Consider the following 13097-nt stretch of genomic DNA (forward strand, 5'->3'; position numbering starts at 1 on the left):
TGTATTACCTTTGTTTTTTACATAAGTGTTTTCCCGTGATGGAAGAATTCAGTCCCTCCGCCGGGGGGGGGGGGGGGGGGGGGGGGGGGGGGGGGGGGGGGGGGGCATGGTCTGCAGGCGGAGCGGGGGTCCCCGGCGGCTCCCCTGTAGCTGTTCGCTTCTCACGGCAGCGCAACCTGACACAGATACCTGCAACACCCTGGCCGGATTGGCGGAGGGCGAAGTGGAAGGCGAAAGAGGGAGAGGAGGAGAAAACTTTCCACTAATTTATTTTTTTGGCCAGAAGCGCCTATGTTCATAGACTGCGAGTCCTTCCCTCAGCCCTCCCCCCTCAGCCCCCCTTTACTAGCGTACAATTAACATCATTAGGAGTCAGCCCTGCAGCTAATAGGGGAACCGCGACCAACAACGGTAGGTGCGTGAAAGGAGAGGCGGCAACGACCCCAGGCTGGGCATTTGGGCTTGATCTAGAAAGTGTCCCCACTGACGGGATGGCCCTCCGCACTGTGCTGCGGCAGGGGAGGTGGTGACCTAGAGGTAAACACGAAAACGGAGCCGTGGAGGGAGGTGGGAGACACACAGAAAGAGATAGGAGCTCGGCTGCAGAAGATGCGAAGAGCTTGGCCGGAGTCCTCAGAGTCTGCTGACCGCGTGCGCTGTCGGATGTCCCCCTTTCTTCGCTCCTTTTTGATTCCGGTCCTGGGAAGGGCTGATCTCTCGTCTCCTCTTTGGCTGTGGGTATCCCGGCCGGGCTCTCTCTCTCTCTCTCTCTCCGCACATGTTCCTAGGGCGCCATCTCTTTGCAAAACCCTCCGTCCTCCCGCAGGTCTCCCAGAGGCTGCTTCGGAGCGTGTGAACATCGCAGGCTCCAGCGCAGTCCAACCTGCAGAGCCAAGCATGCTTCCCAGCCCCCGAGCCTGCCCGGGCTGCCGCTCTGCCTAGACCTCTCTGGCTCTCCAGCTAGGCAGCGCTCTTTCCTTGAACTCCCTTGTCCCCGGCACACTTGTGGACCAAACTTTCCGGAAGCTGACTGAGGACGTGAACCTGACTTTTTTTTTTTTTTTAGCAGAGGTATACTTAAAGACAGATGTATAGATGCATCCCCCCGCCCCTCCGCCCCCGAATCTGCGTTCGTCTATGTGTGTGTGTGTGTCCGTGCTTGTGTTTGCAGAGCAAGGGGGAGCTGAGCTGACTTTGGAGAATCTCTCCTTATCTGCAAAGAGGGCTTCTCCTGTAACGTAAAGCCCTGAGACAGCGGCTTAGAGGACTAGAATTGATCAGGGCTCAAGGAGATAAATAGACGTGCTCTCTAAACCAGAGTCAAAAAGGAGCTAGATGATTCTTTAACTAATATTGAGAAAGATCTTGCCTCCGGGCAGCGAGACACAGAGAAGGAGGGAGGGAGGGAAGGAGGGAGGAAGAGACAGACAGCAGGGAAGGGAGAGCGACGGAGAGAAGTTTGGAAGAAGTGAGCCGCAGCCGAGAGCTCCGCAAGTTTGTTTTTCCTCCACAGCCTCAGAGTTGGTGGAGCCGAAAGCGGGGAGCGCTTGAGGACGGCGCTGGCGCCCGGATCCCTCGGGACTGACCTCCCTTTCCTTGCAGGTTTTAAGACCCGGAGGATACAATGTTCACTAAACTCTTCCAGCAGTGGAGTTTCGCGGTGTTTCTGCTGAGTTATTCCGTGCCCTCTCACGGGAGATCAGTTGAGGGGATCAGCCGCAGACTGTGAGTTTCTCTTGCTTTTTTTTTCCCTTTTTGGGTGGCGGTGCGGGTGGGGAGGGGACGCAGCCCCGCAGGCTTTGCAGCCCCAGCAGCGCTCTGCAGCGGAGCGGCTGCGGGTTACCTGCCCCAGGTAACGCAGGTGCTCCCTGGTGGCCTCTAGGCGATAGGCAGAGAGCATTTGGGGCAGGGAAAGGGCGCTTTTCAGCTGGCCGGCCTTATAAAGCATTTGGGAAGAAGACGATAGAGCTTTTGGGAAGGAGTATTAGAGCTGAGGGTCTCTTCTTCCGAGGGGAGCAGAAAGGCAGCTCTGTGTTTGTCCAGCATGTGCTGTTGCCCATGCATCTTTCTGCACACCGGGAGGGTCCTGGTAGGGAGAATCCTGTTTCATCAAAATGCTGCGTGTTACACTAAATAACATATACTTCTTTGCACTGGCATGGAGCCAATATCGGTAAGGGTAGAAGAGACACACGGTAGTGAGGGCTGTCATGAAACTGAAATACTGAGCAACTTCTTTGGATTTCTGCCACTGAATTCAGGGAAGAAAAAATAAAAATTAAAAACAATAATAAAAATCCAAAGGGAATCCAGTATCTTGGAGGCAGAAGCATTTTATTTTTTTTTTATAAATGATAATGTAACCTAAGAAAGTCTGTTCAGGAAATGACCTCTTTGCTCCTTCCAAAATAATCAGCATGGTTTATACTAATACCCCTACGCATAGTGCAGAGGAGAAGCCACTGGGCTGATGTAGGAGCAGCTGTCTCACACATCTAACTCACTGGCTTTCACTGGACTTGCATCAGATTTTCTAAGGAAGAAACACCTCAGTCATACTGCGTGGAGGGCTGTATTGTCACTAAGTTCAAAAGGAAGTCAGGATGGGAAAAGAAGGTTGGAAAATCCAATCACAACTTATAGGGAAACATGACACAGCAAACGATTTCAGATTGTTTTCCTTGTAAATGTTTTATTACATACATAAGGACAAGATCTCCAAATAGCACTTCCTCTGCCTTTTAAGCGACAAAGAAAATCCCCCAGGTGAAGTGATTACAGACACACCTAAGCTTTGGCACCAGGCAGACAGCTATTACAAATCTCCTACAGCAAATCGTGTAGAACATGTTATTGCTGATAGTGCTACAGTGTATCCTTCCCAGTCCATTAATGCTGAGCTGCTTTGTACTCTTTCAAACTATTGTTCAGCTATTTCTTTCATTTGCAACCATTTTCCTCTCTTTGAATACAGAGAAAACAAATCTCAGTTTCAGAAATAAAAAATCTGCAGTAGTTATCTGAAAATAACTGAAGTACAGTCAAATGCTGTTATTTTCTTGGCTAGGAAACTCTGAGCTGGATCTGAGCCAAATTTGTATTTTAAAGAAGTTAGATTTGCTAAGAAATACTCTCCCTTGTTTGTTTTTTTTTTTGTTGTTGTTGTTTTTTGTTTGTTTGTTTTTGTGTTTTTTTTTTTAAGCTGGTGTTTTCCTAACACTTGTTTTTAAAGGTCAGGATCAGAGGTCTTTCCAACATCCCCATTCCATTCTGACAGGGGGAAGAAAAGTGGAAGCTAAGTAGTCAAAATGCATTTCTCAGCTCCCTCTTTGCTATGGCATGTAAAACACACATAAGAAACCAGTTAGCTGTCAGTTAGTGGCATTCACGTAGTTTTGTTTGTGGGTACAGCACAAACACAGACACCACACTCAAACATGTGTCATGTTTTAATATCACCACAAACCATTCCTAGAGTTAATGGTTAATAACTCACTTAAGCCTAGAGATATTTTTTTTCAGTCAAAGGTTTAAACCAGTAATGGATGAAAATACTGAATCACATCATTAGACCCATGCAAAAATAATCAAATTGACGTAGGCCTGGTTCTACAGACTTTACTGAGGCAAATCTCCCATGGAGAGCAGCAGCAAATTGTCCTGAGAACAGATTGCCAGACATATTATTTGTAGTAGAAATGCTTTAGTTGCTGAAAAACTTCTGAGAAACCCAGTAATGCCTCAAAGGGAAATTAGATATTTTTATCAGCATGTCCAGACACTGCAGCATCATGTCCCCAGATCTGTTCAAAATATTTTTACTAACCCTGAGATAGGTTGAGCAGTTTTCACTCCCTCTGGAGCCAGTGGCAAGAGCACTCAGTCTTGCAAAATCTAGAGCTGACTGAATCCTCTCTAGTTATTTTGTTAAACTTATGATGAGCCACAATGTGAATGCTCAAGGATAACAACACTTAAATAAGAACAACTCTCTGAAACATAAAGTTGTTGCTTGAAGACTGCTGCTTCTCAGTGACGCTAGATATCTAGGGTAAAAAATGAAGAAGGAATGTGCCTGAAAAGAACAGCTTATCTAGAAGTACATGAAGTCAGGACAGCCACAAGTCTACTGTTTTCCATGTAATGAGACATCGAGTCTCGTATGTGCATAGTACTTGCATACAGCCACTAGTTCGGATGCTCTGGTCAAGTGCAAACCAACATCCTTCACTCAAAAGTGCCTACCACATTTTAGCTTAGCATTTATTGCATGTGGTTTGGGTACAGACCTTTTCCCTGCATGACAGGTACCTTTTGCAGCAGGGTGGAAGGGACCTCTAGTGGGTCATCTTAACCCTGACAGTCTAAGACTTTCTTACGTATCATACCCAAGATGTGAATGCAATCATTCCGGTTTTCATTGCCTTCCTACTCTGAGTGTGTGGGTGAGATACTGTTGATATCTCTACCATGAAGCAATTCTTACCTCAGCCTTCTCCTTGATTTACAAACATAGGATTTGTTTGAATAATTGAGGCAGAAGGAGGCAGAAGGTTAAAGAGATATGTATCTACCACATCTTCTTTGTTTTAAAGAGATTTTTGATCTAGAGCATACAAAGGAAATTGATAGGCAAAATGTAATCCTTAAGTCTGGCTGAGTAATAGAAGTCATGTGAAACGTAACACTATGTAATGTTATACAATCATCTGGAATGGCAGAATGTTATTTGGGGCCAGACTTGATGCTAAATATCATACAGACATTTAAACAGAAACCCACCCTTTCTGGCACACTAACACCTCACATGTCAATCCCTGCATTATTTTGGAAGGCATACTCCATCAAGATGTAGATCTTGTAATGCTCTTTGACTGTCTTGTGTGTACTGGAACCGAATCTTTAGGTTTCAGCTCTGTAAAATGGAATAGCTTTTCAACCAGGAGTACTTTAATAACAGGCTTTAGAGATTCAAGATTTTGTCACAGTGGGTAAATTGACCAAATACACATTACAGGATTAAGGCAGCTTTAGGTTGTCTGTGATAAAAGGAATTATCCTTGGTAGTTTACAAGAGGCAGTAGGAAAGCTTTGCTCATCACATACGACATGCATACTGTTTTAGACTCAGTAAAGCACTGAGATTTTGTGTGCTTTTTATAAACTAGAAGAGTAAAAGGAGAACTGCATTTCCCACACAAATATCCTGGGAAAACAGATTACTGAAGCTAAGAATGTAACGTGAGCCACAATGGACAGCTTGACAAGAGCACAGAAGTATGCCACTCAGAGGAGTCCAAGGTGCTAGTTTTATTAGCGCACTTGCAAATCAGACAGACCTTAATGAGAAGACTGTTAGAGATGACTGTTGGAGAGCTTCAGGGAATGCACTGCACAAAAGCTTTTCCTGGGGGAGATTTTTAGCTTGTGTTAATGTTCACAGCTGCACTAAAGAGAAAGAAATAATATGGGTTCAGCTCAGTGTTATCACATTGCATTTTTGCTTTGGGACATTGAGTTGAAGGGCACAAAATATTTGCCCTAAAGCCTGAAGTCATCCAAAACTGATTTCAGGATGTTTAAAACAGAGACAATGTTTGCTCACAGGCTCAAGTATATCTAGGCCTGCTTTTGAGCAGATATCCCTACTGTATGACTTCATGAAAAACTAGCAGCCATCTTTCAGTCTCGTGGAATGGGGGAAAGCTGCTATTTGAATTTTGCACTAAGAGTGATGTAGTGTCACTCCAACCCACCACATGAACCCAGTAGTCAAAAAGTGAAGCTCTGCAAATACAAAAAGTGACAGGTGTGCTCTTAAACTTATGCTACTTGAAGTTGCCAGTTTCAGGTAGCTTGTTGATCAAATCACAGTCTAAAGAATTTGGCTGAAGGGACTGAGAAACGTAAGTTGCAGAACACTACCAATCGTTTAGCATGCTATCTTTGTTCACCACATTTTGCGACCTGGTAACATAGCAAGATAATTAGGGATGGGACGGAAGGAAGAAATATTCACTCACAGTTATGTGTCTTCTCCCATTTCACCCACATGTAGAAACAACTTTTTATCCAGCTAACTGACCAAATCATTATATGACAGGCAAGGCCATGAATTCATTTTCTTTGGCCGGTAAAAATCCAGTCACATGGAGTACCCTGATGCAATATGAGAGGATACATAGCCAATCTCTGCACACTGAACTAGGGCAATTGGAAGGATAAACTGTATTATAGCATTCATGGGAACATAGCTAAAATCCCAGCCTGTGCTCTTTCTGTGGTTCACAGTGCAGCTGTGTGTCTATTCCACATCAAGGCAACAGCATGTATTTTATCATGGTTATTTATTACCCAGGTGCCACTTGTATCTTATTTCCTCAGATGTTTCATACATTCTTTGCCAGTACAACATCTCTGAAAGACAGATAGCTAAACCATCACCCAAAGACAAAGGTTAGTGAACCAAAAGGTCACAAACTCTGGAAAAGCACCAGAGACACACTCAAACAAACTAGGATGCTCTTGAAGAAGATCCAGTGAAGAGAGCTGGAATAAAAATCAGAGAGCACAGCAGACAAGAAAACTGGTCCCAGAAGTTCACGCTTAGAAGAATACTAGAAAGGCATCAAACAAATAATTAGACAGAAGTGGCCAAGCAGTAAATTCAACAGGAGTGGCTGAGGCTCTTCTCTGCTGGTGCTCAGGCTACCTCTCTGGTTAGCTCATTATGGACTGAAGTGCCTATGTTTCAGGTACCCAAATTCAAACATTTTTCCATTACACTCCTGCAATTGCACTTATTTAAATTTAGAAATGAATTACACTTTTATGCATTTATTTATGTTTTTGAAGTACATGACTGAGCAAAGGAAAATTATTAGAATGATTCTGTATAAACACTGCTTTCGGCTTCAGTACAAGTACTTGTTATTCCCTGTCTTGCTTGACTGCAGTGCTCCATTATCTGACCCTTTGGTTTTCCTATCTCTGACAACTGCCTTCCTGCTTTTACTGCCTGAAGTGTGATATATTAAGAGTTGTAATGCTTTCCTAGAACAGAACAGTGACTAATCCAACTCCAGGTCCATTGCTGTATGATCAGTCAGCTGAGTATTATTACCCGCTTAGGTCTTTCCCTTCTCTGCAGGGAGTAGCTACTCTACTTGCTCCAGCAGTATGACTTAACTTGATGTCTCCAAGCCTGAGAGCTGGTATACAGTCACTCACTGTGTGCCCACCACTGCCAAAAGAGAGAGGAGCTCTCCCAAACACTAGGCAACAACCAAATCCTAAAGGTATTTTTCCCCCTCCTCTCTTCTCTTTCTTTAGCAAACGAGCTGTATCAGAGCACCAGCTATTGCATGACAAGGGCAAGTCAATCCAAGATTTACGGAGAAGAATATTCCTTCAAAATTTAATTGAAGGTGTCAACACTGCAGAGATCCGTGCAACTTCAGAGGTTTCACCTAATCCTAAGCCTGCTACCAACACGAAGAACTACCCTGTGCGATTTGGTAGTGAAGATGAGGGCAGATACCTAACTCAGGAGACAAACAAATCACAGACCTACAAAGAGCAGCCCATGAAGGTATCAGGGAAGAAAAAGAAAGCAAAACCTGGAAAACGCAAGGAACAAGAGAAGAAAAAGAGGCGAGCCCGCTCGGTTTGGCTAACTTCTGGCATGTATGGAAGCATCGTGACTGAGAGCCCACTCTTGGACAACTCTGTAACTACACATAATCACAATTTAAGGTAATTCTGCTATATCTTTGTGGGGGCATACCACATATTTACTGAAATTGTTATCCTTTGGTGTGAGAGGCCAAGGCCTCACTCATAACTGGAGTAATAGCACACTGTTTTGCTCATAAGTGAGTGATGGCTTTTCAAGCAGTGCACAGTCTCAAGGTGCTTTCTGAAGGTAAGTACCCTTTCCACTTAACATTTGTGACAAAGTCTGTCTTTCCTATGACAAACAATTCAAGTAAAATACTTACTGCCAAAATGAACCTTCTGAAGCTGAGTTAGTAGTAGGCAGAGTTATTTCTGCAAAACCAAAGCACAACATAGCCATTAAAATTCCCTTTCCTGTTTTAATTTTAGTGTCTCTCACATCAGATCTTGGTCCCACACTTGGGCCTCAGCAGATTGAAAGCTTTGAGTTTTATTTAAGGCTCTGCATCTATAAAATGGCGAAGTTTTCTTTCCTCCTTCTCAACGCCTCCCCTTTTTGGCAAATTTCCTACCCTTACTTTACAGTTTTTCATTTTACTGCTTAACCTTAGGGGAGAACACGGAAAATTTCCCTCTTAGTAATATCTGCAAACAACGCAGACCAGCCTTTAACCATAAAATTTTCCCTGCCATTAGGATTTTTTAATTCAGCACCATCTTCTTGCCAGCTTGTGAAATAATTACATTACTGCTGAAAAATGTTGAGCATTGCTTTTGGAGGGAGACGTGCTTCCCTCATGTATGACAATGAAGGGTTTTTAGGGCAGTGGTGAGCTGAAGACTTCACTCTAGGTGCCCCAAGTGACTCATCTGCTTGCAGTCATCTCTGCTTGAGTGGAAGTCTGCACACTTGCAGGCAAATCCAAGGAGTCTGTCCCTCAGTTCTCCCCAGATGTTTGCATTTTCCCACCCTTTTCTCTGTTCCTCCCCTTTGGTAGAACAGAAATGTAAGAGGAGTGCCCCTCGCTCGCAGTTAATCCCTTAGAAAGAGACACCAGCTGTGGGATTTACTAAAAAAAACCTACACTCTTGGGTTAAGCTTTACAGGCCACAGTTAGCAACATGCTCCATCACTTCAACTTCTGCTGGGATATACAGAAGTTACCAGCATTTGGGGTTAGTCATTCAGTGTCTTGGACCATAAATGTGTTAGCATGGCTGTAGCAGTTAGTGGTGTAGTAAGAAGGGCTGGTTTGTCTCAGTGCCTTAGGAGGCATGCTCCAGGTCTCTCTGGTCATGAGAAACCTGACTTTTCAACGGACGTTAAAAAACTGTGGTTGCCAATAAATAACATCTGTCTTCAACACATAGAAATCTTGACTGTAGGAAAAAAATAGTTATTTTTTTCTTACTACTCTGTCTTTGGTTTGGACACCATAGGTACAACCCTGTTGATTTTCCTTGCCCAGCTTTTCTCTTTCAAAAGTATATTTGGATGGCTGAAGGTAGTCAGTTTTACCTTACTGAAATTATTTCTCAAGATGCAGTATTTCTTCAGGGCAAGAAACAGCTTCCTAAAGAGGACCTATATTTTAGATACTTAATTGAAGATAATTAAACAAAGAGAAATCACAAAACAGGAAAAGTGAATTTCTCCTTCACAATGACAGGGCATACATAATATGCTGGTTCAGCTCTTAAGAAACTGGCGAAAGATATAATTTTTACATTTAAATGAAAACAAGTCTCAACTCCCTGACATATACTTTAGATAGAGGTAGACAGGTTGAATGCAGCTGTCTCTGTGGCTGCTGGCAGAAGGTGGCCAAGCACATCTTCATGAAGACATGACCACGTCTGAATGAGGTTGGTTCCTCAGCTGTACTGAGCTGAATCAGGAACTTCTACTCTATCTGCTGGTGGAGGGCGAGGAATGTGTGTGCAGACAGGGTTTCCATTTGCTACACCAGTAGCAACTGCTTTTGTAACACCCCTAAATCTAGCTGCCGCTTAGGAGAAGCATCATTACTTTACAGTGAAGAAGTGGATATGCTTAATGCATTAAGATAAACCTTAAGCACTTAAGCATGCTTTTCACTGTATCTTTGTGCTGCTTTTCTTCTCAACACACTGAATTAAAATCCTCATGCCAGTTTCCTATGCACAAACTTGATCTCAAAATTTTGGGTTTAGGACAGAAAAAAAGACCAAAAATACTTTCTAGATCTTTTGACTTATTACAGGAAATATCTCATAAAAGAAGCCAATCTTGCAAAACATGGAACCAAATCACAGAAGGCATCTTACATGTAGGGGTTAGTATGGAGCCCATTGTCAAGATGTGGCTTAGCTTAAACTCTAAAACAAAGCCTAAACTCCAAGCTGAATTAAAAATGTTACCCTCTTAGAGACAGATCTGTGTAGTGCAGACACACATATACAGTCATGCTGTATGAATTGTGTGCTATTATTATACACATTCTAATATAGCCTGAATACACCCTAATATTACCAATTAATTACTAAGGAGCTTCATGCTAGTATTTCCATTCCAGGCACTTAAAAATTCTTTCTCAGGGACATTCCAGCTATATTCCTGTTCCAGTTCAATTAAGCTGTTCTTACCCAATTTCCTAAGAAACCTTTCAAATGAGTAGACTCCCTAACATTAAATGTAGTCTCACTTTCAATGCGCACATAAAATAAAACCCCTCAGACTCACAAGGATTTGCATTTTTTTTTGTGTCTCACACCCACACATGCCTGCCCACAGCTTTGGTGATCAGTCCAGCCACAGGGCAAATCCATTTCCATCCTATACAGCTTTGTATTCCACCCTATAGCTGCTTCCCTGGGAATAAACATGCGTTACAGAAATGTGCTGTTCACAGGGAAAGGGAAAAAAGCCCAACCCTTCAGCATTCCCTGTGGCACCTCTAAGAAGTAACTTAAAATAATATTGTAGTATAAGTAGTACACTAACAGGGTAGGAGCTGGCTCTGCTTTTGTTCCCATGCCTTCACAGGAAGGGAAGAGTAGAAATCTCATACCTGGCTGCCAGTATCCCTTAGAAAACTCCCAAAGCTTTGGACCGTATACAGCTGACTCTTTCAACTTGGACTGAATGCAATGGCAGTCAGAGCTTAACACTAGGAGATGCTTCTTTTCTTTCAGGTATAAGCTCTTTGGCTTACAGAGGGAAACTTTGAGGATTCATAATCTTTTCATTCATTCAAGAGTTTAAAGAGATGGTGTCAAGGGTCTGGTCACTTTAAGACCTGAGCTGCCTTTATTGCATGAGTACTGTATGCACTCATATACATGACACCACAGAAATATATACCTCTAAGATGAACAGACCCTTGTCTAATAGGTGGTCTGCGTTGTAAAGATAGACCAAACAAGCCCCATGACATTGTTTTAATCATAAACTTAGCATCACCCAAGCCGTTAACAAAAGGGGCATGATTGCCAAAGTGTTCAGTAAGGACTGTCTTCTTCTTATCTTCCGAACAAATTTCTCACTTCTTTCTTTTGTTTTATTTTGGGTATTTTTTTTTTTTTTTCCATTTAGCACTTGGCATATTTATTATAGGTTGATGCAATTTTTCTACCTGTAGCACTCAGGAATCTTCTTGCATAAGGCTCTAATGAAAACTAAAACCTTTTCCTATTTCTCTGGTTGTACAATATAGTGTAACAGGTGGCCTCAGTGTTGTGACAAACTGCAGGTCTCCATACTGCTACCTGAGTTGTATTAAAGCAAATATACTAGAGGTCTTCAGAAGATGTCTAAAGCTGGCCTGGTTATTTCAAATGTGTACCAGCAAGGCTTACCCATGGTAGTCTGAGACACTCTTGATATTAATTTTTATGTCCACGTATTTGAAGTGAAAATTAATTTTTCTGTTATTTTCTGTCCTTTTTTTTTTTTTGCAGGAGGCGCTGACGTTTTCAGCAAGAGATTTTTGGAAGACATATTGCAGTATTCTGTAATAGTGAACATATGGGAAGTATTAAAATATTTATTACCTGTAAATATTGTAAATGCTCAGAATAAAACCTTTCCCCCCCATTGCTCTCTGAAACTGCACATTTGGTTATTGTGGATTTTCCCCCTTTTTTTCTTTTTTTTTTTTTTTTTGGCTAAGGCTAAGACAATTATTATTGTCACATTTACCATAATTTATTTTGTTGACTGGTGTATTTATTTTGTGAACGTATCTTGGTGCTGCTGACTTTCTATATTTTTTGTAACATAATGCACTTTAGATATACATATCGAGTACATTGATAACTGACATAAAATGTTCCTGTTTTGTGGTTGACTTCAACGAATGCCTACATACAATTGTTCAAATTGATTTTCCTTTGTGCATGTATAATAGCAATATTTTAAAATTTGTAAAGAATGTCTAATAAACTATAATCTAATTAAATCGTGACTCAGAGGGAAAAATGTGTCCTTTAGGAATTTCAAGAGCAGGAACACTATTTTTTTCTTTACTACATTTGAAAATCATTTTAAATTTAATGTGTTTTCATTGGTTCAAACTTCCACATTTTCACATTAGCTTTTACTTAAAAATCACTCGGAGCATATTTTGTTCCAGTGCTCTATTTCAAGTCAGCTAAGCTGCTGAACAACCTGGAGGTACAGACATATAGCTCAAACACTGTTGCAGGGAAGGTATGATTCCCAGCGTTTCCAGCCCCAGCCCTGCAAAGGCTGAAGTATTATGATCTCCAAATGAGAGTATGTGAAAGGCAGCCCCAGGGGATGCATCACTTACTACACTCTTGGAAGGTACTCACATGTCACACCCCGTAGTCTTGTTCAAAAATAGGCAGATGCTCAGTGTCCTCAGTTCCCATTAACTTTAGTCAAAGATGTAAATGTCTACCACATGAGTAGAGTTTCAACTCTTTGTACTTCGGGATCACCTGACATTAATGGGGGGGGGGGGTGGTGGAATAAAAAAAGTAGTTTATGGGTGACTATATTAAAAAAAGAACGAATGTAAACCACAGTAGGTGATACATTAGTAGGTATTGTTGCAATGCTTGAATAACTTTTCCCCTCTCCCACCACAAAGATGCCGCACATAGCTCTGTCTCCGAATAACATCTGCATTAATTTTGCTTCTGTCTTATACCCATAGATAATTACAGTTAAGGGGCGGAGCACCTTCATTACTTTCTGGCCACTGGGTGAAAAAAAACAACAGAAAAAAATGATGATCAATCATTTCTTTTTAAGTCAGCATACTCATCCTGCTTCCTATCCCTTTTGCTACCACCAACATGTTAAATCACAGCAGCTGCTGTGGGGGAAACCTGAATAAAGGAGATAACTATACTTTTTAAGATCCTACTGAATTCCCTCTGTCTCACTCTTTTAACACCAGCAACATCAGAAA

General features: G+C 42.2%; 1 protein-coding gene across 1 annotated transcript; it reads left to right on the plus strand.

Annotated features, from left to right (window-relative positions):
* Window positions 1-342: 342 nt before the first annotated feature.
* On the plus strand, window positions 343-11751 carry PTHLH (parathyroid hormone like hormone). Its single transcript, XM_057424395.1, has 4 exons — window positions 343-415; window positions 1603-1725; window positions 7333-7755; window positions 11617-11751. The coding sequence occupies exons 2-4, from the start codon at window positions 1625-1627 to the stop codon at window positions 11624-11626; spliced, it is 534 nt and encodes a 177-aa protein (XP_057280378.1). The 5' UTR covers window positions 343-415; window positions 1603-1624; the 3' UTR covers window positions 11627-11751.
* The last annotated feature ends 1346 nt before the right edge of the window (window positions 11752-13097 follow it).

The sequence above is a fragment of the Pezoporus wallicus genome, unplaced genomic scaffold (genome assembly GCF_028554395.1).
Source record: "Pezoporus wallicus isolate ANWC-B61680 ecotype Strahan unplaced genomic scaffold, APGP_CSIRO_Pwel_v1 scaffold_3294, whole genome shotgun sequence".
Taxonomy (NCBI): domain Eukaryota; kingdom Metazoa; phylum Chordata; class Aves; order Psittaciformes; family Psittacidae; genus Pezoporus; species Pezoporus wallicus.

Excerpts from the sequence above, each read along its gene's own strand:
- PTHLH (XM_057424395.1), top strand. The coding sequence starts at position 1,625 with ATGTTCACTAAACTCTTCCAGCAGTGGAGTTTCGCGGTGTTTCTGCTG. Across the intron at positions 1,726-7,332 it reads GAGGGGATCAGCCGCAGACT|CAAACGAGCTGTATCAGAGC; the intron begins GTGAGTTTCTCT and ends CTCTTTCTTTAG.